Source organism: Mobula hypostoma, chromosome 13 (genome assembly GCF_963921235.1).
Source record: "Mobula hypostoma chromosome 13, sMobHyp1.1, whole genome shotgun sequence".
Taxonomy (NCBI): domain Eukaryota; kingdom Metazoa; phylum Chordata; class Chondrichthyes; order Myliobatiformes; family Myliobatidae; genus Mobula; species Mobula hypostoma.
Genome location: NC_086109.1, coordinates 61,706,302 through 61,730,366, shown reverse-complemented (window position 1 = coordinate 61,730,366; position 24,065 = coordinate 61,706,302). Strand labels below are relative to the sequence as shown.

Sequence of the window (24,065 nt, the reverse complement as noted above, 5' to 3'; positions counted from 1 at the left end):
CTCCTATGATCCACTCTCCTCTCCTATGAGATCCTTCCTCTCCATCCCTTGACCTTCCCCACCCACCTGGCTTCACAGATCACCTTCTAATTAACCCTCTTCACCTCCCCCCACCTTTTTATTCTGGCATCTTCCCCCTTCCTTCAGTCCCGAAGAAGGATCTCGGCATGAAACATCACTGTTTATTCATTTCCACAGATGCTGCCTGACCTGCTGAGTTCCTCAGAAGAGAATCAAATAGATTTACTGCAATGGGTTCTCAGTATAACCCGTAACATACAAGGGTTGACTTCCTTACTGCCTGTTACGCCACTGGTGTTTAGGGCAGCAATGAAGGTTCTTCATCTCTGGCAGTGCTCAGGGCTTCCTTCATCATGTCAGGAGCTTCCTGTTGTCAGTGATGCAAGTCCTGGCTGGAGAATCAGGAAAACCACCACACTCAGATGTAGAAGGACTCTTCATTGCTGCTTCTATAACTGTTTTGTTTTACCAGTCAGGGTTGTTAGCCCTGAACTGAGCCCCCGAACCTGGAGGACCGGGGAACCACTCTCAGTCTGGCCTCTACCCTTTGACCTGTTTGGCATGGGTGACCCTACCAAGAGCCAAAGCATAAAGCCCTGTCTCCAGCCGACACAGTTCTCTGGGTCATTGAGGCACACAAGCCTCCAAACCACGACAAGGTTGTGGACCCCTCGGAGAATACAGAGATCCCTACAGATTTATTGTGATCTAGGTTCAGTCCTAACCTCTTGTGCTGTACGTGTGGAGGTTACACACTCTTGTAATGTGTGGGTTTCCTCGGGGTGCTCCAGTTTCCTCCGACAGCCAAAGCATGGAAATTGTCAGGGTAACTGACTATAATAAATTGCCCCTAGTAGAATCTGGGGAGAGTTCATGAAAACGTGAGGAGAATAAAAGATGGAGCTAGTTTTGCATCAGTGTAGTTGTGTGATTGATGTGTAGCACAGACTGACTTGATGGGCCAAAGGTCCTGTTTCCCTGCTGTATCTCTCTGTGGCGCTATGACTCTGAACTCACAGGAGTAGGGACAGATCTGATTGGTTTTACTGTGATCTCCATTCGATGTGATTTGAAAAAGAAGCAAATGGAAAGTAAGGAGAAGATGCCTGAGAAGCTGAAAGGTCTGGAGGTAGATAAGTCACCTGGACCAGATGGACTACATCCCAGGGTTTTGAAAGAGGTAGCTGAAGAGATTGTGGAGCCATTAGTAATGTTCGTTCAATAATCATTAGGTTCCGAAATGCTTCCGGAGGACTGGGAATTTGCAAGTATCACTGCACTCTTCAAGAAGGGAGGGAGGCAGAAGAAAGGAAACTATAGGCCCGTTATTCTGACCTCAGTGGTTGGAAAGATGTTGGAGTCAATTGTTAAGGATATGGTTTCAGGGTACTTGGAGGCACATGATAAAATAAGCCCGAGTCAGCATGGTTTCCAAAAGGGAAAGTGTTGCCTGTCAAATCTGCTGGAATTCTTTGAGGAAATAACAGGCAGGATAGACAAAGAAGAGTCCATAAATGTTGTTTACTTGGATTTTCAGAAGGCCTTAACAATATGCCACACATGAGGCTGCTTAACATGATAAGAGTACAGGAAGGATACGAGCATGGATGGAAGCAACACACAAAATGCTGGAGGGACTCAGAAGGCCAGGCAGCATCAATGGAAAAAAGCACAGTCGACGTTTCATAACCCTCTGAGAGAAGAAGTTCTTCCATCTCACCCTTAAGTTGGATATCCCTTATTCTGCTTCCCCCATGACTGATCTTTACAGTCTGGTATGTTTCAATAAATGAAATAAAAAGAGATGTGGCCAGACCTGAAGGTTTAGTATGGATGGCAAAACACAGAACTGAGTATTTTCTCTAAATGGTGAGAGATTTAGATCTGTTCAAAGTAACTGTGTTCCCTTGCATACAACAGGAATTCTGCAGATGCTGGAAATTCAAGCAACACACATCAAAGTTGCTGGCCTGCTGCGTTCACCAGCAACTTTGATGTGTGTTGCTTGTGTTCCCTTGCATATTGGGTCATGAGGGAGCGCATGGGGAATAGCATGTACAATTTTAAAGGGATGATGGAATAGGACAGGTAATGTGGCACTGAGGTAGATCAGTCGTGTTTCTGTTAACTGGTAAAGCAGGTCTGATAATCCAAATGGCCTACTCCAGCTCCTATTCTTGAGTATAGAATAGAACAGGATCTTTTCATGCCAAGTACCCATCTCTTCACAGTCCTGACAAAATAAGCCATTGAGCGAGGGCAACAAGTGTTCAGCCAGAACACCAGATATTCCCAGGAGAGGCGATTTGGCACAATATGAAGAGATGGAACCCGAAGCCGTGGGAGGAATTGACAATGCGCGATTAGTGGAAAAGAGGAACTATATTTTGTAAATGTGGCAAACATGAACAAAATCAAGGAAAAATTGAGCAAACTGCATGAAGCTAAGGAACTGAAGACTGCTTCTTCATATATTGATTTTTTTTTAATAGGTAATTCATCAACTATCTGCTTGGGCACAGATAAACGTCCTGCATCATTACGATTTCAAATAGATACATTTTTGTAAGCTGTGAACCACTGATATTAATAATTATGTTTACATCATTATAATTTCTCAGTTACTCCTTGAAACTTTAAACTAGGTAAGATTTTATAATCATCTTGTAAGGTGTATAAGATGACGAGAGGCATTGATCATGTGGATAGTCAGAGGCTTTTTCCCAGGGCTGAAATGGCTAGCACGAGAGGGCACAATTTTAAGGTGCTTGGAAGCAGGTACAGAGGAGAAGACAGGGGTAGGTTTTTTACGCAGAAAGTGGTGAGTGCGTGGAATGGCGATGGTGGTGAAGGCGGATACAATAGGGTCTTTTGAGAGACTCCTGGACAGGTACATGGAGCTCAGAAAAATAGAGGGCTATGGGTAACCCTAGGTAATTTCTCAGATAAGGACATGTTTGGCACAGCTTTGTGGGCCGAAGGGCCTGTATTGTGCTGTAGGTTTTCTATGTTCTATTTAAAGGGTTTACCTAAGTAGCAATTGGAGCAACAAGATGGTCCTTGGGGGTGGAAATGCCCTAGACCTATTCTATACAGTGATACCTTTCAGCAGGCTGGTTAGTTCAGGCTGTTTCTGTTGTGTTAAACTGCTAGCCTACATAACTTAGTTCATAACTGATCACTGCATCAGCAATGGTTTTGCCCGGCCGCAAAACCTTTATTCTTACAGAAGCTATCAACAGGCCTTTGCAAATATTTTTGTTTTAAAACTGCCTTCTGACACACAAATGCTCAAAAATCCACAGCATCACTGAAGCCCCAGCGGCAACATTGCATCTGTGTGCTGGGCAGAGGAATTGTTTAACTCTGCTCTGTCTGAGGTTCACCTCGTCCCGTCTATTATATGGTTGTTTCTGAGAAGGACAATGCAGGGATGAGGGGAGTCAGCACACTAAACAATCTGCAAATAACTGAAAATTATTTTACAAAGAGTATTATTTTAGCATTAAAATAATGTTCAGCATTATCGCCATATTATTATGGACAGATAACTAGACTCCTTTTATCACTGGAACATTGAAAAGATTACTGAATGTTTCTTTCATACTGTCACCTACCCCCCACCTTCAATCCTTTAGAAAGCCCTTTTTAAACAGCTTTTTGATTGTGACTTCAGTCATCACCTTTCCCTCTCCCCCTCTCCACTGTTCCATGCCCAGATATTTTGTCTTTCCAAAATACTTAAGGACATTCTATTGCATACAGACATAAGGGCAAGGTGTGACTGTCTCTAATTTTATATGGCAGCTGCTAATGTGTAAGAACAATGACACATAATATAATTGTGAGCACAGATGGGTGCTTTAGTGTACTTGTGTTTATGTAGGTGTAAATCTTTCTGTGTCCGTGTATCAGTCTTTAATTTGAAAGGCTTCAGCCCAAGAAAGAGCCCCTATGTTAGTATGTTTTCCATACATTTCATCACAGCAGGTGGTATTTGGGATCGGTCTGTCGTTGCATCCAAACGGGCTGCTGGAAGGTGAATGGGATTCCAACCATGAGGGTGATAATCACCGGGAGTTGGTTTGCCTTCGTGGGAATCTGCTCAGTGTCCCTACAGATAACTTGTTAACCTTGGAGTATTGTGTGCAGTTCTGGCCACTCAGCAAGAGGATAAACTGGAAAAGGTGCAGAAAGGACTCACAAGGATGTTACATGGACTGGAGGGGAGGAGTTATAAGGAGAGACTGGAAAGGTTGGGACTTCTTTCCTTGGAGTGTAGAAGGTTTAGGGGTGACTTTACAGAGTTTTATAAAATAATGAAGGACATAAGTATAGTGAATGTTTTCCCCCAGGGTAGGGGAATCTAAAACTAAGGGTGAGGGAAGAAAGGTTTAAAAGGGTTCAGAGGGGCTATGGATATATGGAATGAGCTGCCAGAGGAAGTGGAGGAGGCAGGTACAGTTACAATGTTTTAAGGACAGTTGGACAGGTACATGGACGAGAAAGGTTTAAAGGATGTGAGCTAAACACAGGCAATTGAGACTAACATAGCTAGAGATCTCAGTCGGTATGGGTAAGTTAGGCTGAAGGCCTGTTCCTGTGTTGTGTAACACAGTGGAGGAGTCTAGGGTGGACAGAGATTCTAACTGATGTTCCAAGCCAGGATTGAGATATGTACTTTAAAGAAATGCATGAACACAGAGATTCTGCAGATGTTGGAAATCCAGAGCAACGCAAAAATGCCAGAGGAACTCAGCAAACTAAGACCCTAGTGCAGAAAAGCAACACAATTAGAAATAAGTCCATGATTGTACAAGAGGTGACCTGTACTGTTCTGTCGCTAAGGTAAGTTTAAGGTTGTGCAGGTTGGTTCAAGAACTTGATGGCTGTGGGAACATAGCTAATGTTAAACCAGGTGGCACACACGAAATGCTGGACGAACTCAGCAGGCTAGGCAGCATCTATGGAAAAAAGTGCGGTCGACTCTTTACTCTTTTCTCTTTTCCATATATGCTGCCTGGCCTGTTGAGTTCCACCAGCATTTTGAGTGTGTTGCTTTGGATTTCCAGCATCTGCAGATTTCCTCGTGTTTGTGGTTGAAGCTGGTGGTATGGGATTTCAGTGTTCTGTATCTCCTGCCCAACAGTAACATCGAGAAGAAGGCATGATCCATATACTTGATATTAGATGCTGCCTTTTTGAGGCAGAACTTCAATGATGCAATCAAAGTGCCAGTGCCCATATTGGAAGTTTAGGATGGAAGGGAGGGATGGTAGCGATAAAGGTGGGACAGTTAGCACAGCAATTTACAGTGCCAGCGATCAGTGATCAGCTTTCAATTCCTGCTGCTGTCTGCGAGGAGTTTAAATGCTTACCCTGTGGCCATGTGGGTTCCTTCGGGTTCTTTGGTTTCCTCCCTCATTCCAAAGGCGTACGCGTTAAAGGTTTAGTAAGTTGTGGGCAAGCTATGTTGGAACTGGAAGCATGGTGGCACTTACAGCCTGCCCCCAGCACATCCTCAGACTGTGTGGGTCGTTGACACAAACAGCACGTTTCACTGTATGTTTCTGTGTTTTGAAATGTACATGTAACAAATAAAAGTTAATGTTAAAAAAAAGTTACCTTGAGGAGGAACTATTAAGGTCCAAAGTTACTCTCCACTTCACTGCGAGCATCCCAGTCCTTGTCGATCACTGGATGCAGGGAAGCAGCTTGTATAGTCTTTTCTACTCTCATCCTATTTAAAAAGCAACGGGGAGAATTAGTAGTAACCCTTGTCCCCTAATTGTCTTGACACCTGCCAAGGCTTACTCCTGTCAAAACTGTCAAAGAGATTTCATCTTCATTGTTTCCAGTTTTTGGAAAGAATTTAAGTGGAGGTATTATCACAATTTTCCTTCTTAAAACAAAATCAACCTTTCATCTGTTCTGAGAACAGTAGAAATTCAAAAATGTCAGGTGAATTATTTAGTTGAGCTGAAGTGAAGTGAAGGGTGTTTAACATTGGAGCAGGATGGTAGCGTAGTGGTCAGCACAATGCTTTACTGTACAGACGACCTGGGTTCAATTCCCGCCACTGCCTATAAGGAGTTTGTACTTTCTCCCCGTGACTGCGTGGGTTTCCTCTGGGTGCTCTGGTTTCCTCCCACAGTCCAAAGACGAGCCAGTTGGTCATTGTAAATTGTCCCGCGATTAGGCTAGTTAAATTGGTGGGTTGCAGGGCTCGAAGGAACGAAAGAACTCCGCGCTGTATATCAATAAATAAATAAATAAAATTTCACTACCAGTTTCTTGAAGCTAAAGCCCTGGACAATGCAAGAAATCAGAACATACTGTCTTGACGGTATAGAAGTTCAAGGCGAAATCCTTTGAGCATTGCTGGCTATAAGATTTTTTTTTCTATTGGGAAGTGAAGGACATGCTGCTAAACTTAGTAACCATACATTCATTTTGAAACCAGACTGAAAGCAGATGACAGGAAACAGAAACATCATTTCTCTTTTAATTTTGGGTCTCCAGATTTGCCACGTACAGTAGAAAATGAAACTTTTGCTACTCTTGCTGGGTTGGTTCATCAGACTCCAATTATCTATATTATTTATGAATTATGATGTCTTCTTGATTTTCCTCTAAATATGCCTGTCTTCACTCTTAGATACCAGTGTTATATAATAAAACCTGAAACAAAAGCTCGCACATGATGCACAGGGTTTGTATAATTGCTCACACTGTTCCCCTATTTGGTTAATCAACAGAAGCATTAAGTCCAAAAAGATGGCAGAGTTCATTAAACGATATCAGTAGGTTACTTGAGGGCCCCTACCTTACGGTCAGAATTAACGTTACCTCTTTACAGTTAATTCACACAGAGTGCAGAAAATAAAATTTATCAGAGAGTAAAGTGCCTTCTCTCATCTCTATTGTTTTCTTCCTTTCCAATTCCCAAGGCAAATTGTTTGTTGCATGTTGCACGGGATTGACGTCCTTGAATCCTTAAACAGGACACCCAGCAGTTTCCTGCTGTCACTGGGTTGAGCAAGCTGATGGCTGGGTTCAGTGACAATGGGACCTCTGGGGGGCAGAGGTGTGTCATCCATCTAACACAACAGGGTCAGAGTTGTTCTCGGATTACTGGACACATTGTTGAAGCTTCCTCCTTCCATTGGCTGTTTAATTGTCCATCACTGTTCATTACTGAATATAAAAGAAGCAAAGAGCTTTGATATTGATGGGTTGTAGAATCCCCTTACTCGGCGTGTTGATTCCAGTGTTGTGTAGCCTTGCAGTCCTGTGTTGTAGCTTCTCCTTTTTGACACCGCAGTTTTAGCTATGCCTACTGCTACCACTGCATGCCTTCTAATGTTCCTCCTTAACCCAGGGCAGGTTCCCTTGTTTAATGAGAATGGTAGTGTGAGATCCTGACTGACGAGCCGCATATGGTGGTGGACTGCCTCTCGGCTGTCGTCGATGCACAGCGCCTTATGGACGTCTGGTGTCGAGATGCTGGATCTGTGGTATTGATCGTGGAACTTCATATAACCATATAACAGTTACAACATGGAAACAGGCTATCTCTGCCCTTCTAGTCCGTGCCGAGCACCTCACTTACTCCAAGCTGCCTGTATTTATTGTAGATCCCTCTCTTTTTCCAAACCAAGTTTCCAATATCCCTTGAAAACCATAGCTCTCCCAAACTTTTAACCTTTCCTTTCAACCTAACAGGAACATAAAGATCCTGTACCCTCAAAATTTCACCTAGGTGACCTCCATTTCTCTATTACATCTTTCCCATAAAACAAATTGTCCCAATCCACTCCTTCTAAATCGTTTCGCATCTCCTAAAAGTTAGCCTTTCTCCAATCAAAAATCTCAACCCTGGGTCCAGTCCTATCCTTCTCCATAATTATATTGAAACTAATGGTATTGTGATCACCGGACCGAAGTGCTCCCCAACAAATACCTCCATCAACTGCCCTATCTCATTCCCCAAGCCAGAGGTCGTGGTACATATAGGTACCAATGACATAGGTAGGAAAAGGGATGAGGTCCTGAAAAGAGAATATAGGGAGTTAGGAAGGGAGTTGAGAAAAAGGACTGCAAAGGTAGTAATCTCGGGATTACTGCCTGTGCCACGCAACAGTGAGAGTAGGAATGAAATGAGGTGGAGGATAAACACTGCGTGGCTGAGGGATTGGTGCAGGGGGCAGGGATTTGAGTTTTTGGATCATTGGGACCTCTTTTGGTGCAGGTATGACCTGTACAAAAAGGACAGGTTGCACTGGAATCCTAGGGGGACCAATATCCTGGTGGGGAGATTTGCAAAGGCTACTGAGGAGACTTTAAACTAGAATGGTTGGGGGGTGGGAATCAAATTGTTGAGACTAGGAGAGAGGAGGTTAGTTCACAAATAGAGAAAGCTAGTAGACAGTGTGTGAGGGAGGATAGGCAGGGGACAGAGATCAGGAGCACTCAGACCAAAGATGTAGGGCAGAAGGAGGAAAAAGATAAAGTTTTTTGCTCCATTAGGAATAAACAGTGAGTAAGAGGTGGAGAGTTTCTTAAATGCATCTATTTTAATGCTAGGAGCATTGTAAGAAAGGTGGATGAGCTTAGAGCATGGATTGATACCTGCAAGTATGATGTTGTAGCTATTAGTGAAACATGGTTGCAGGAGGGGTGTGATTGGCAACTAAATATTCCTGGATTTCGTTGCTTCAGGTGTGATAGAATCTGAAGGGCAAGAGGGGGAGGTGTTGCATTGCTTGTCAGAGAAAATATAACAGCGGTGCTTTGGCAGGATAAATTAGAAGACTCGTCTAGGGAGGCTATTTGGGTGGAATTGAGGAATAGGAAAGGTGTACTGATGCTTATAGGGGTGTATTATAGACCACCTAATGGGGAGCGAGAATCGGAGGAGCAAATTTGTAAGGAGATAGCAAATATTTGTAGCAAGCACAAGGCTGAGATTGTGGGAAATTTTAATTTTTCACACATTGACTGGGAAGCTCATTCTGTAAAAGGGCTGGATGGTTTGGAGTTTGTAAAATGTGTGCAGGATAGTTTTTTGCAGCAATACATAGAGGTACCAACTAGAGAAGGGTTCATCTGCACAAGTGGTTACCCCCATCGACATTCTCCAGGATGGATGCATCTGCAGCAGGTGAAATATTTAATGGAAATCGGAGGGGGATCTTCTTCACTCAAGGTGGCATGAGTATGGGATGAGCGACCGTAGGAAGTCAGTTGTTACGTTTAAGAGAAGTGTGGATAGGTACACAGATGAGTGGGACATGGAGGACTGAGTACTGGTAGATGTGACTAGGCTGGAAAGGACTAGATATGCCAAAGGACCTGTTCTGTGCTGTCGTGCTCTAAGACTCCATGACATTTGGAAGGCTTGTTCCATCCACTGCTGGCTCGGTCTGCCAGTTTTCAGAATCAGTGAGGTTGTTCGGTCCAGATGAGACCTGGGGTTGTACATTGGAGTTCCTGTCCAGCGTCCATGTCATTCCTCGCTGCACCCAGTACTTCCTCCACATTTCCTGTTCACCTGTGCTGCACACTACATGCATTTTGAATTATGTTTTATTGACTTATTTATGGTAATATTTTGGTTTATGTGCTGTGTGTGATGTATGTTGTGTGGGTGCACCATGATCCAGAGGGACATCATTTTGTTTGGTTGTACAGTCAGATAACAATAAACTTGAATTCGAGGTGGTGCTCAGGGGAAGGCAGTATACGGCAGCCAGCAGGAGACTTCCTTGTCCATGATTGACCTGACGCTGAGAGCCCTCAGGACACCAAGCCAGTGCTGAGCAGTGACGATCAGCCATGATCACAGTGAATGGCGGTGCTGGCTCGAAGGGCCAAATGGCCTACTCCTGCACCTATTGTCTATTGTCTGATATCTCCTGACTGTGATCTGCACTGTGATCTAACAAACAACGGAGACTGAGCTTTTTCACATCTGACTTCTCAGAATCAGAATCATGTTTGTTGTCACTGGCATATTTGTTGCTTTGTGGCAGGATTACAGTGCAAAACATAAAATTACTGTAATTATAATATGTAAATAAATGGTAAAAGAAGAATAGTGAGGTGGTGTTCATTGGTTCATGGACCTTTTGGAATTCTGATGGCCGTGGGGAAAAGCTGTTCTGAAACTTTTGAGTGCAGGTATTCAGGCAACTATACCTCCTCCCTCTTGGTAATAATGAGAAGAGAACTTGTCCTGAAATGTGAGATGCTACCTTCTTAAGGCACTGCCTTTTGAAGATGTCCTTGCTGGTGGTACTTCTATAAAACTTTTACTGTGCAGAGTCTACAAAACTGAGAAGTGACTTTACTGAAACATAAGGTCCCGAGGGGCCATAATGACACAGATGTTAAGGATGGCAAATCTTTTCTGAAGGCAACATAATTACTGGATTAGGGGGGAAACACTTTAAACTAATGTACATAGCAACTGCTTCTCACAGGACGTGGTGATGTCCTGCAGCTCCCTAACCAGGGGAGTTGCGGGATATTTAAAGAGAAAGCAGATAACTCTTAGAAGGATCATGGAAATAAGAGCCAAGAGGATCTGGCACGATGATACCCGAGGTAGATTAACCATGACCATACTGAGTGCTGACACAGGTTTGATGGGCTGAGTGGTCTACCTTGCTACTACGTGACAAGGCCATGCCAGCGTCCAGTCCCTAGTTTTGTTGTACTCTGAAAATGTCACTTCCTATCCACAAACATCTCAACTTTCTGAGGGGTCTCGGCCCAAAACATCAGCTCTTTATTCCTTTCCATAGATGCTGCCTAACCTATTAAATTCCTTCAATATTTTGTGTGCATCACTCTTCACCTGGTCCAGTTTGCTGAGTGGTCTGTATAACCCTTGCAGATTTAGATTCCTTTCCCACCCAGACTTGAAACCACAAATAAGTGGGCGAGATATGATCTACTACATTCTGAATCAATAAGGTGATTTACCTGGGCTTTGGTTACCTTTTTCCATCCATCTTCTGATCTTCATAAAGTTAGTCAACCAACCAAGCCCTGACACATGATGCTTCTTCAGCATCATGCACACACCATTTTTCCCAAGGTTGGGGAATCAAGAAATAGAGAGCATAGGTCAAAGGTGAGAGGGGAGAGATTAATAGGAATTGAGGGGCAACTGTTTCACATGAACAGTGGAATGAGCTGCCAGAGGAAATGATTGTGGCAGGTACAATAACAACATTTAAAATGCACTTGGACAGGTAGGAGAGGTCTAGAAGGATATGGGCCAAATCCAGGTAAATGGGACCTATTGAGATGGGCATCTGGGTCAGCATGGACTCTTTGGGCTGAAGGGCCTGTTTCCTGCTGTATGTCTCTATCATCTATCATCACCCCACACTTTACTGCTTCGGCATTCTCACTTTAGTCCAACTTCTGTCTTTCCCCACCACTTTAAAAGGAAGGCCATCACCTCAGTCAGTTTTAAATCCCTAGAACGAATTAGTTTGGCTGAGAAAGGAGTTAAAAATTTAAAACTTGAAAACTTGCTCCAAACTGACCGCTTCCAGTTTTAAAGAGGATGTAAAGAGGAATGGGTGATTATGGTGACCACTTGGGTGGTGAGGTAGATTGTTGAGGATATGTTCCTGCCTCCTCAAAATTTCCCTGGGGCACTATCTCCAACTCATCCACCATCAGTGATCTCTCCCACCCACCCACGTGACTTGTGTAGCCCTCCATGCTGGATGTTCAGAGAGAGCCACCTGGACTGTAGTCACCTGCCCAACAGCCCCTTTACTCCACTGGCAGTGTTTGTACACTATTTTATAATTGTTTGGGCATGGAACTCAAAATATGAGTCTCACACTTCCTGTGTTCCCAGATGTTCTTGGGACAGGACTTATTGATAACATTTCAGCTGCTGAAGCCAGTTCTGCACAAGCCTTCCCAAGCAATCGTTCTTTCGGTGTTCCAGCTCTATACTTCTATTCTCAGTGTATAGAAAGAAATGCAAACTGAATCTACCCAGCAGGAGCCAGACAGAGGGAGGACTGTAAGGGCTGCTTAAAGTAGCACTGAGCCTTGCAACCTGTTACTGCCTGGATTGCACCAGGGCCGTTATGATCTCTGTCGTTGAAACATACTAAATTTAGGACAAATTTTGACAAAGGAAGGATTTCTCTTTTTTGTAACCCCAGGATTGAGAAGAGAGTTGAAACAAAGGTTGATTAATTCAGAGGTGGAATTACTTTAGATGAGATTTTTGTTTTCTTTAGATGATGCCACAGTCTGCATTGGAAGATAGATGGAGCCTAAAGTTTAATTCAATAATTAAACTAAATAAATGGTTTTCATTTTTCACAAAGCTAGAATACTTGAAATGTTATTGGCAAAGGAAGGTCAATGGAATGAACACATTAGGGAGAAACAGGTAGTGGATTATCAAAGATACCAGACATGAGACACAGTAAAAGCAAATGTTATAAGAGACTATGGAATTAAAATAGAACTGTGAAACATAAATGAAAAGCAGAGGGAAGAAAGTGCCCGATGTGAAAGTGAGAAAGGAATTGGGAATGTATAAGCTAAGTTCATGAGCATCATTGTATACAAACTTTAGTTTAATGTCAGGGCTAAGAAACTTCTGTGGATTTGTCAAAACACACATAATGATTAAATAGAAATGGTAATCTTCAGGACTAATAATAATATTAAATAGCAGAATGGGTAAATAACAAGGCAAGGGAGATATTTGCAGACAAATTGTAGGCATTTGGGGAAATGGAGCAGGATTCGTCTGGTTTATTTCTCCAAGAGTATACCATTAGTCTGGGAGTTTCTGACCATTAGTCTGGAGGTTTCTGTCTCGAGCATTCTGGAGATAAACCCCACATTTTGATGTGCTGAGAAAATTAACTTTTGCTAATAGATGGGAACAGAAGTATTACTAGTTGTGTTGAAGTTCAAAAAGCCATTCAAATATATCTGGCTACAATCTAGGATTCTCTCCTGGTGCTGGATAGTTATTCCTTATAAAACTCAAAGAAAAACACAAAATGCAAAAGGGCAGAATGGATAAAGATGAACGCTTAAAAACAAGTTCATGCATACTTTCTGTCTCAAATTTTAATAATACTGTAACCCAATACTGGAAAAAACAATGTTGTTCACAAACTACAGAATCTCTTATTAATAATAACAGAATACCTTGCTTGAAATAGAAAACAGATAACACTTGCATCTTCAAGCCCAAGACCCAATCACTCAGGCCAATCATCACTCTGAGATTTTACCCAAGGGCCCTCTTGTGATCTCCCCTGACACCCGACGTTTATCAATGAGGCATAAGCAAAGAGACTTCAGGTGATCAAAGGAAAGCAAACCACAGAGCTGGGGAACATGGAGGTCAGAAGAGCTACAAATCAGAGAACAGAGCTCCAGGGTACCTCATTCCAAAGCTACCTGATCATGGAGCCCATTGTCTCTACAGTGATCCCTTCATCTCAGTATCATTAACGATCATTACAAGTGTCTTTAAAATCATTCCCTTCAGCAGCACCACTCATCTGTGAGCTTAAGACTTGTCCCAGGACGTGTAGACTAGTTAAGCCTTGTAATAAATGGTACAATGTGGTTTATAGGAGAGGGTTCTCGGTTTTTCTTCCTTCTTCAAAAGCCTCATAAGTATATACCAGCTGAAGTTATTCAACATCATTCATATGTTGAATTATACAATGATGCAATGAAACAAAAACTATGTACAAGGCTCCAGTTAGCAAGAACAAAATTAAGTTCAATGACAAGGGTTAGTTAAGTTAATGCATTTATTTATTGAACGGTGCAGGTTAAACACCTCAGTATGTTTTAATAAAGGCCCAGTGTGTTTGAGGAAAGGCACTGTAAATTACATTTCAGCCAAGACCCTGCAGGAGTTAAACATCTAGATGTCTTTGATCAAAATTTTTGCAAGGTTAAAAATACTCAGCATGCTCAGACAATGGCAGAGCTGGTATTAACCAGGCTAAGGGGTTAATTCCACTGTTTCTTCTAACTATGGCATTGTAAGGATTAATTACCATGCACCTTTTGAACAATGACAAACAGGTGTGTTTCAACTAAAACAGGATGGACTTCACACACCCAGGTGTGTTTCAACAATACCCTAAATTGACACTAGCTCCTGGTCAGTGTTAACCTCACCTTTCCTTTCCATTAGCTTCTGGGAATGCCTATGACTGTAAACATCTCCAGCATCATAAACATCTAATATGACTACTTTCCTCCAGTTCTGGCCAATACCCCCTAAACTAATCAAACTAATTCAAGAAAATCTTCCAAATACACTGGAGAGCTCCTCCCCTGGGGGTATCTCACTTCTGTTCCAGGTAATGCAGATGTTTTTCTGTTCTCTCTGATTTGAACAACACTCACATCCAGAGTATCAGGTCAATCCATTGCAAATCCTTGGCCCTGTTTCTCTTCATCAGCAGTCATCCCCGGAACCAGAAGGCAACTGAAAGTCTTTGCCTTTCCAAGGTATCCCCAGCTTTGTAAACAACAGAATTTCACATGCTTTCAAAGATCAAGATCAAAGTCCATCGTTGATTTTGTGGTGAACCATTAGGAGCACTAATTTCATTTCAGTGTATTTCTCTCAACTCTCCTGTAACTGGGAAGTCAGCAGAACAGGCAGAAAATGCTGGAGGCCCACCAGGTCTCACCTGACACCTGCCAGCTGGTGTTCCTCCTCCTTCCCCACCATCTTCTTCTGTCTTCTGATCCCTTCCTTTCCAGTCCTGATGAAGGATTTTGGCCCAAAATGTCGACTGTTTATTCCTTTCCATAGATGCTACCTGACCTGCCAAGTTCCTCCAGCATTTAGTGTCTGATACTCAAGATTTCCAACATTTGCAGAATCTCTCTTGTCTGAGGAAATCAGGGTTTTGTGATTGATGTAAATGGGACAGTGGCATCCATCAACACACCTATGCTTACAAAATAGTGACAAAATGTTCTGCTGCATTAGAAAATAGTGACGAGATGTTCTTTATCCAGTTATCTCTGCTGCAGTCAATTCTCTGCGCGTAATCCCTATTGACATTTAAAAACCATTTACCATTCAGTGGATCAGCTCAGCAGCAACATCATAAGGTAATGCATTATCAGGTGAATTTAATGGTCGGTTCATTGTGCAATGGACCAGCACAGCAGTATACTGTAGTAATTCTTTGGACTCCGTAAAAGCCTTTTCCTGAGATTTAGTCCATCTCAACTTCCTATTGCTGTGTAACAGGAGCACAGCTGAATTTGACAAGGATTTATTATGATGATCTAACAATCTCGGATACGCCTTCAGTTTACTTACATTATATAGGGCAGGAGCATTGGTAATAGCTTTTACCTTCTCTTGAACTGGGTGTAGGTCTGGGGTGCCCAGTCCATGTCCAAATACCATACTTCATTCAATGAGGTGTTGTCGTAACTGTTGTCCTGCCTTATCTGAAATGCTCAACACTCCCTCCAAATAGCACAGAGTGTACTCCTCTCAAGTCTCCTGTAGCCGGGATATCATCCAAGTAGTTAGCAAACCCAGGAATGTCCTGCAGCAATCAATCCATGGTCCACTGAATGGTAACAGATACAGACTAGACTCCAAAGGGTGGTCAGATCTGAGCAAACCCTTGTGACTGCTGATACTCAAATACCTCTTCGACTGATCCGCTAACACTGATTGTTGACGTACATGACTTGTATCCAACTTGGCAAACTGCTGACCTCTGGACAAAACTGCAAGTGCTTCTATTCAATGGAAAAGGATATTGTTCTAGGGTTCAATGATTCCATTTAACATCAGAGAATGTATACAAGATACAACCTGAAATTCTTACTCTCTGCAGACAGCCACAAAACAGAAGAAAAAACCCCCAATGAATGAACGGCAGAACATAATGTATGAGCCCCCAACCCCCCCCCATCGCATGCACAAGCAGCAGCAAAGCATCGACCCTCCCTCTCCCCCCTCCACTTATTTCAACAAAGAGCATCAGCAACAGCTGTTTCAATATTAAAGCATGAATTAAAGCAATTGAATTAAAGCATGGCTTTAATTCAAGTTCGCCCAACTCAAGATCGGCAACAAATTGTTACCCGGTTCGGACATGGCCCAAGTGCAGAGTGAGAAAGGCGGGTCACTATTTCACAGACTTCAATGCGAACAGTGTTGAAGGGAAAATAAAACAATAAATGCTAGGCCAAACAGGGCCGTTGACTAAAGCACTCAAATGGAAAATGAACATAGAACATAGAACATAGAACATAGAACAGTACAGCACAGTACAGGCCCTTCAGCCCACAATGTTGTGCTGACCCTCAAACCCTGCCTCCCATATAACCCCCCACCTTAGATTCCTCCATATACCTGTCTAGTAGTCTCTTAAACATCACTAGTGTATCTGCCTCCACCACTGACTCAGGCAGTGCATTCCACGCACCAACCACTCTGAGTAAAAAACCTTCCTCTAATATCCCCCTTGAACTTCCCACCTCTTACCTTAAAGCCATGTCCTCTTGTACTGAGCAGTGGTGCCCTGGGGAAGAGGCGCTGGCTATCCACTCTATCCATTCCTCTCATTATCTTGTACACTAATCTTGAAGCCTACACTGCGGCTGAAAAGAACAACTAAGAATAAAATGAATACCGCTAGTCTTCAGAGTCAGTTGACTCGACAGTCCAATTTCTCAGGCAAGGCGGAATGCAGATAATGAAGCGTAGCTACGTCCAAGTCTCGACAAATACTACGACAGAATTAGTGGAGTTAAATACTATCGCAATGAAATAATAATTAGCTGACATGCATATCCACAAGCCCAATTGCCGAATCCGTGCTTGTGACACAACCACTCTTTCACCACCAAGACACAGAGTGATGGCTCGAATGCAGAAGCCTCCAAAAGCCACACCCACTGTCCCAACATTCCGATCTCCCTTGGCACCCTAATTGCCGTCAGTCAGAGAGAGAGGAAAGGGCATGGCCTGGAATGAAGCATGATTAACTTTCACCTTCTACTGACAACAGAACTTTGGGAAGAACATGAGTTTTGGCTTGGACATCCTTCAGCGTGCCCTGCTTGTCTTCGAACAACCCTAGCACTGCCTATAACATCTCTGTCTCATTCATCTTAATCTAAAGTGCTGAATGTTCCTCCAATCCAGAGAATTTCTTTTGGACGGCCTTTTCCTAATAGTTAAGGCAACAACTACCTATGTTAAAGTTTTAACCTCCCTTTGGTATTTTACTGTCATGCTGCAACTTCTACGCTTCCATATGTACAGGGTTTCTGATTTGACCATGTAGTATTTTGCATATTGTCTGGCTCATTAGTGCAAGACAGCACCCAGTGTCAACTCCAGATGTCGTGTCTTTGTCACTCACTTCCGTGACAGCAGTCAACTAGTAATTGGTTTATTATTGTCACATGTACGGAGACAGAGTAAACCTGTTTTGCATGCCATCCATACAGTGCACTTCAAAACATCAGTACATCAAGATAGTAAAAAGGAAGAACAATAACAGAATGCAGAATATAATGTTGCACTTACAGGGAAAATGTGATTCAGGTAGACAAACAAGATGCAAAGACCATGATGAGGAACACTGAGAGACCAAAAATTCATCTTATCATACAAGAGGTCCCTCCAAGAGTCCTATAATGCCCTACAGAAACAGTCCCTGAGCTTGGTGGTGTACATATTCATGCTTTACTACTGTTATGTCAGCCCATTTTTCATGAAGCTTTGATCAATGTTCAAAAAGTTCAAGGTAAACTTTATTATCAAAGTGGTACATGTATGGCCATATACAACCCTGAGATTCATTTTCCTGCGGGCATACTCAGCAAATCTATGGAATAATAACTGTAAACAGGATCAATGGAAGATCAACCAGAATGCAGAAGGCAACAAATTGTGCAAATGCAAATATAAATTATAGCAACAAGTAATGAGAACATGAGATAAAGAGTTCTTAAAGTGAGATCACTGGTTGTGGGAACATTTCAAGTTATGGCAAGTGAGTGTAGTTATCCTCTTTTGTTCAAGAGCCTGATGGTTGAGGGGTTGAAACTGTTCTTGAACCTGGTGGTGTGAGTCCTGAGGCTCATGTACCTGCTATCTGATGGCAGCAGCGAGAAAAGAGCATGGCTTGGGTGGTTGAGGTCCCTGATGATGGATGCTGCTTTCCTATGGCAGCATTTCATGTAGATGTGCTCAATGATTAGCAGGATCTTACCCGTGATGTACTGGGCTGAATCCATTACCTTTTGTAAGATTTTCCATTCAAAGGCATTGGTGTTTCCATACCAGTCTATGATAGAGTAAGAATAGTTTTGAGCACCTCATTTAATTTTGAACTTGCATTTTATTTGCTTAGCTTTGTGCTCAATGCTATAAGCTCTGCTAGTGCAGCCTTTTAAAATACCTATGCGAAATTCCTCTTGCGTAAACCAGTATTCAAGGGCATATATTTCATCCCACAGCTGTAACAGTGTTGGTTAAAATGATGTTCACTTTAGTTCAGATAAATAGGTTTTACTTGTCCATCAAGCCCACTGTTACACGAAACAGCTGATTTTACTTACACGATCTACAAATTGTTACTTAACAAATTTACAAAAATATTTTTAAAATATTCGTAAAAATCAGATTAGCTTCTGACAACAGCATCCCTGAATCCAGTCACTATTGATTCCACGCACACTAAGCATCTGAGAGAATTTACCTGGCAATTATTCACGTGATAACTTTCTCAGTTCACCAATAAGCACACAGCTGATGCTTGTTAGGTTTTCTTAACCATGAACCAGTCCAGGAGCCTTGCACAATCCCACTATATTTCCAATTAAATGATGCAGCAATAAATGACTCACTGTGAGGGAATTATCAAGTTTCTCCCATTAAACTAATTAGAATAACCCTTTCTTTATCTTCATTGATGTTCACAGAAAAGGATGTCAACAACATCTTATTCCATAAGACCATAAGATACAAGAGCAGAATTGGGCCATTTGGCCCATTGAGTCTGTTCCACCATTCAATCATGGCCGATCCATTTCTCCCCTCCTCAGCCCCACTCCCCGACCTTCTCCCCATAACCTTTGATGCCATGTCCTATCAAGAACCTATCAACCTCTGCCTTAAATACACCCAACGAATAGGCCTCCACAGCTGCCTGTGGTAATAAATTCCACAAATTCACCATTCTCTGGCTAAAGAAATCTCTCCGCTTCTCTGTTTTAAATGGATGCCCCTCTATCCCGAGTCTGTGCCCTCCTGTCCTAGACCCTACTCCCCACCCCCCGCCATGGGAAACAACCTTTCCACATCTATTTTGGCTAGGCCTTCCAACATTTGAAAGGTTTCAATGAGATCCCCCCTCATCCTTTTAAACTCCAGCGAGTACAGAGCCATCAAATGTTCCTCGTATAATAACCCTTTCACTTCTTGATGTGAATGTCAAATGCAACAATTAAGCCTATTGTTAAGGATATTTCTGAATTAGAATCAGGTTTAATATCACCAGCATATGTTGTGGGATTTGTTGATTTTGTGACAGCAATACAATGCAATACATAATAATGGAGAAAAAAAGATTGAATTACAGTAAATACACACACACACACACATATATATTTATATATACACACACGCACATATATATTAGTTAAATAAAATAAATAGTGTAAAGCATAGGGAAAAAGAGTAGTGAGATAATGTTCATGGGCTCAATGTCCATTTAGAAATCTAATGGTAGAGGAGAAGGAGTTGTTCCTGAATTGTTGAGTTGTGCCTTTAGGCTTCTGTACATCCTTCTTGATGGTAGCAATTTTTAACAAGGCATGACCTAGGTTTTGGGGGTCCTTAATGATAGACGCAGCCTTTTTGAGGCATTGCTCCTTGAAAATGTCCTGGATACTATGGAGGCTAGTGCATATGATGGAGCTGACTAACTTTACAACTCCCTGAAGCTTACTTCGATCCTGTGCAGTAACCCCCCCTCCCCCCCCATACCAGATGGTGATGCACCAGTTTGAATGCTCTCCATGGTACATCTGTAGAAAGTTTAAAGTGCTTTTGGAGACATAGCAAATCGTCTCAAACTCCTAATGAAATATATCTGCTGTCATGCCTTCTTTGTAGCTCCTCGATATGTTGGGTCCAGGTTAGATCCTCAGAGATATTGACACCCAGGAATTTGAAACTCCTCACCCTTTCCACTTCTGATCTCTCTGAGGACTGGTGTGTGTTCCCTCTTCGTCCTTTCTGAAGCCCACAATTAGTTTTATGTTCTTACTGACACTAAGTGCAAGGTAGCTGCTGCAACATCACTCAACCAGCTGATATATCTCGCTCCTGTACGCCCTCTCGACACCATCTGAAATTCTACCAACAATACTTGTTCCAACAGTGGTTGGTTTTGAGCTATGACTACCCACACAGTCAAGAGTGTAGAAAGTAGAGCAGTGGGCTAAGCACACATCCCTGTCATGCACTGGTGTTGATTGTTAGCGAGGTAGAGATGTTGTCTCCAATCCATACAGATTGTGGTCTTCCGGTTAGGAAGTCGGGGATCCAGTTACAGAGGGAGGTACAGAGGCCCAGGTTCCGGAGCTTTTCAATCAGGACTGTAGGAATGATGGTGTTAAATGCTAAACTGTAGTCAATAAATAGCATCCTGACATAGGGATTTGTATTCTCCAGGTGATCCAAGGCTACGTGAAGAACCAATGAGATCAGGTCCATCGTAGACCTATTGTGATAGGCAAACTGCAGTGGGTCCAGGTCCTTGCTGAAACAAGAGATAGGAGTTAATTCTAGCCATATAAAAAAATAGATTGCTGGTAATTTTTCCTTCTCTCTCCACCTTTCCATTTTTTTAAGCAACAAGTTTCTTTTCCGACCTACCTGACTTTGGGAACATTAAGTATAAAGTATAAGTATAAAGTATAAAGTATTTTCCTGTAGCTATTATGTTCCATCAATATACAAACAAATGGAGGCTTGCTGTCATCCTTTAAGGATGTCTGTTCATTATTTTCAAGCCTGCTGAGTGCGTTTGACTGCAAACACAGCCAAGAAACCAAAATAGTTTCACCAAAAAGCAGACACAAGGTTAAGCCCCAAAAGAGCACCATGGCTGCTGCTGCTGGCTAAAATATACCCCCTTGACCAAGCTTTTGGATACCTACACTAACATCTCCATAGATGGTTAGGTTACTGTTCTTAATGCTTAAGACATGTCTTGGGACATTTTGTAATGTCTAGGCTGGTACAGAAATGGAAATTGAGGTTGTTGCAGCTACTTAAAATGTGAATTATTTCGGCATGTTTGAATAGTGATGCTACATAGGGTTAAATGATGGAGTGTTTGATATACGGTGCTGATGGGGGTCAATCATCTTAATGTTTCCAACAATGGTAATTCAGGGAACAAGTCATTACAGTGCTTAAGCAATGGCATTTGTGAAGTTAAATACTGTATCATGGTTCTTTTCATCAATGCCAGTGCAGGTTTTATGTATCTCTGTGAATGATGGCTGCCATACAGTCTAAGCACAAATAATAGTTAAGCTTGCCCTGGTATTTGAATGTGGATTTAAGGAAAAAGGAGCAGGAGCAGATAAAAAGGTCTTTTGAGTATTTTGTGCCATTCAGTAAGATCATAGCTGAGCTTCACCCTTATACCTAATTCCTGTAAGTCTTAGCATCTATTCAACTCAGCTAAATATTCTCAACGACTGTTCCCTGAGGAAGGGAATTGCCTATATTCCCAACTCTCTGAAAAGCCAAATTCCTCCTCATCTCAGTATTGATGAGTGACCCCTTACACTCATACTAATGCCACAGGTTCTAGAGAGCCACATTCTCTCATTATTCCTCCGCCAAATCCTTCCTCAGAATCTAACAAAGTTTAATTAGTTACTTTCTTCTAAACCACAGAGGGCAGAGGCCCAAACTGCTCAAGTGTTCTTCATAAATATGTTCCTGCAGCACACTATTCTGCATTCTGAACTGTACACTCTCAAGATCGTCATGAAATTTGTTGTTTTGTGGCAGCAGTACTGTGGAATACATAAAATGCACTATAAATAATAATAATATAATAAAGAAGTAGAGCAAGAAGAGAGCAAAGTGTAGCGAGGTAGTGCTCATGGCTTGGTTTATTGTTCATTCCATAATCTGATGGCAGAGAGGAAGAAGCTGTTCCTGAAAATATTAAGTGTGTGTCTTTGGGTTTCTGTTCCTCCTCCTTGATGCTAGTAACGTGAAGGTGGCATGTCCTGGATAAAGGGAGTCCTTAATGATGGATGCTGCCGTTCTGAGGCATTGCCGTTTGAAGTTGTCCTTGATGGTGTGGATGCTAGTACCCATGGTGGAGGCAGCAGAGTTTACAACCCTCTGTAGCTTCTTTCCTTTCTTTCTTTTTACTATCTCAATGTACTTATGTATGCCATCATCCATCTGGCAGGCATGCAAACAAAATCTTTTTACTGTATCTCAGTGAACTATCAAAACTAGAAACCAATCATAAACACAAGAAAGTCTGCAGTCACAACATACACACGAAATGCTGGAGGAACTCAGCAGGTCAGGCAGCATCTGTGGAAAAGAAGAAACAGTCGATGTTTTGGGATGAGACCCTTCTTCAGGGCTCATGAAGGGTCACAACTGATGAAGGGTATTGACCCGCAGCATTGACTGTTTCTTCTTTTCCGTAGATGCTGCCTAACCTGCTGAGTTCCTCCAGCACTTTGTGTGTGTTGCTATAATCCAATCATTCCTTCATCCCAGTAATCAACCGAGTGAACTGTATCTACCCGCACTACAATGTAAAAATATCCTTCCCTAAGTAAGAAGACTGAAAAGTGGGTGTAGTCTCACCATCTCACTGTAAAGTTGCATTAAATTTCTTCCCAGTTTCACACAATGTACCTATGGTGACATAGGCCAACGTCGCAATTCTAGTTATTTGCGTTCACTGCATGCCAACCTTTTGTGGTTTACTATCTAGAACCTCCTAATACCACAACATTTTGAGTTCTCATTCCATTTAATTTGCTTTGTCCTCCCACCTAAAGTGGATAACCTCACACTTTCCATCTCTATACCCACTTGCCAATTCCTTACTCACTCACTTAGTCTACCTATAACCCATAGTTACCCAGTGGCATCCTAACTAATTGCCTGGCACTGCAATAAGTTTTCACTCTCATCCTTTTTCCATCAAACAAGCTCAGACCTGCTTCTACAACACACACAAAATGTTGGAGGAACTCAGCAGGCCAGGCAGCATCTATGGAAAAGAGTGAACAGTCAATGTTTTGGGCTGAGACCCTTCACCAGGACTGGAAAAGAGTCAGACTGTTCTTAAAATCTCCCCTTGGCGGCTGATTTTTTTTTCGGTATTTTGTGTATGTTGCTTTCGATTTCCAGTATCTGCGGATTTTCTCACGTTTGTAAGACCTGCTTTAACTTTCCTTACATAGTATTTCTAAATGTTAGTGGCATTACTTAATTGGTGTTTCACCAATCTTTGACTTGCCTTTCCAACAGATTTTCATCAATAATGAATGGCACGAGTCTGTGAGTGGGAAAAAATTTGCTACGTACAACCCAGCTACAGGAGAGAGAATTTGTGACATTGAGGAAGGTGATAAGGTAAGTGGTTCATTTCTTTAAATTGTTCAGATAGCTCACAACATCAGTTTTGTGGTTAATGCTTAGATTCTGGGAAAAGATCAGCTGGAGGAAAATCACAGTGCAGCTCCGTGTCATCTTGTTTGGGCATCGACAACTTGGTACTTCCAGGACTATTTTGGGGTGCCTGATCATTGAGACTTTAATGTCAGTCATTATCTCTAGCCTTTGGCAGGTTGTCTTACCCAGCCAGAAAATTTTTGCCACATATTGCCTGCTTACATGACACACCTATTCAATTTAGTTCTCTTTCAGAGCACAAGCTGTGAATCCGAAATATGCCCTCAGA

General features: G+C 42.3%; 1 protein-coding gene across 1 annotated transcript in view; it reads left to right on the top strand.

Moving 5' to 3' along the window:
- aldh1a3 (aldehyde dehydrogenase 1 family, member A3) overlaps window positions 1–24,065 on the top strand; it is a 127,176-nt gene that overhangs the window by 10,893 nt on the left and 92,218 nt on the right. Inside the window, exon 2 of the mRNA XM_063066521.1 lies at window positions 23,633–23,737. Within this exon, the coding sequence (XP_062922591.1) occupies window positions 23,633–23,737 (105 nt within the window). The remainder of the gene's footprint in view (window positions 1–23,632; window positions 23,738–24,065) is intronic.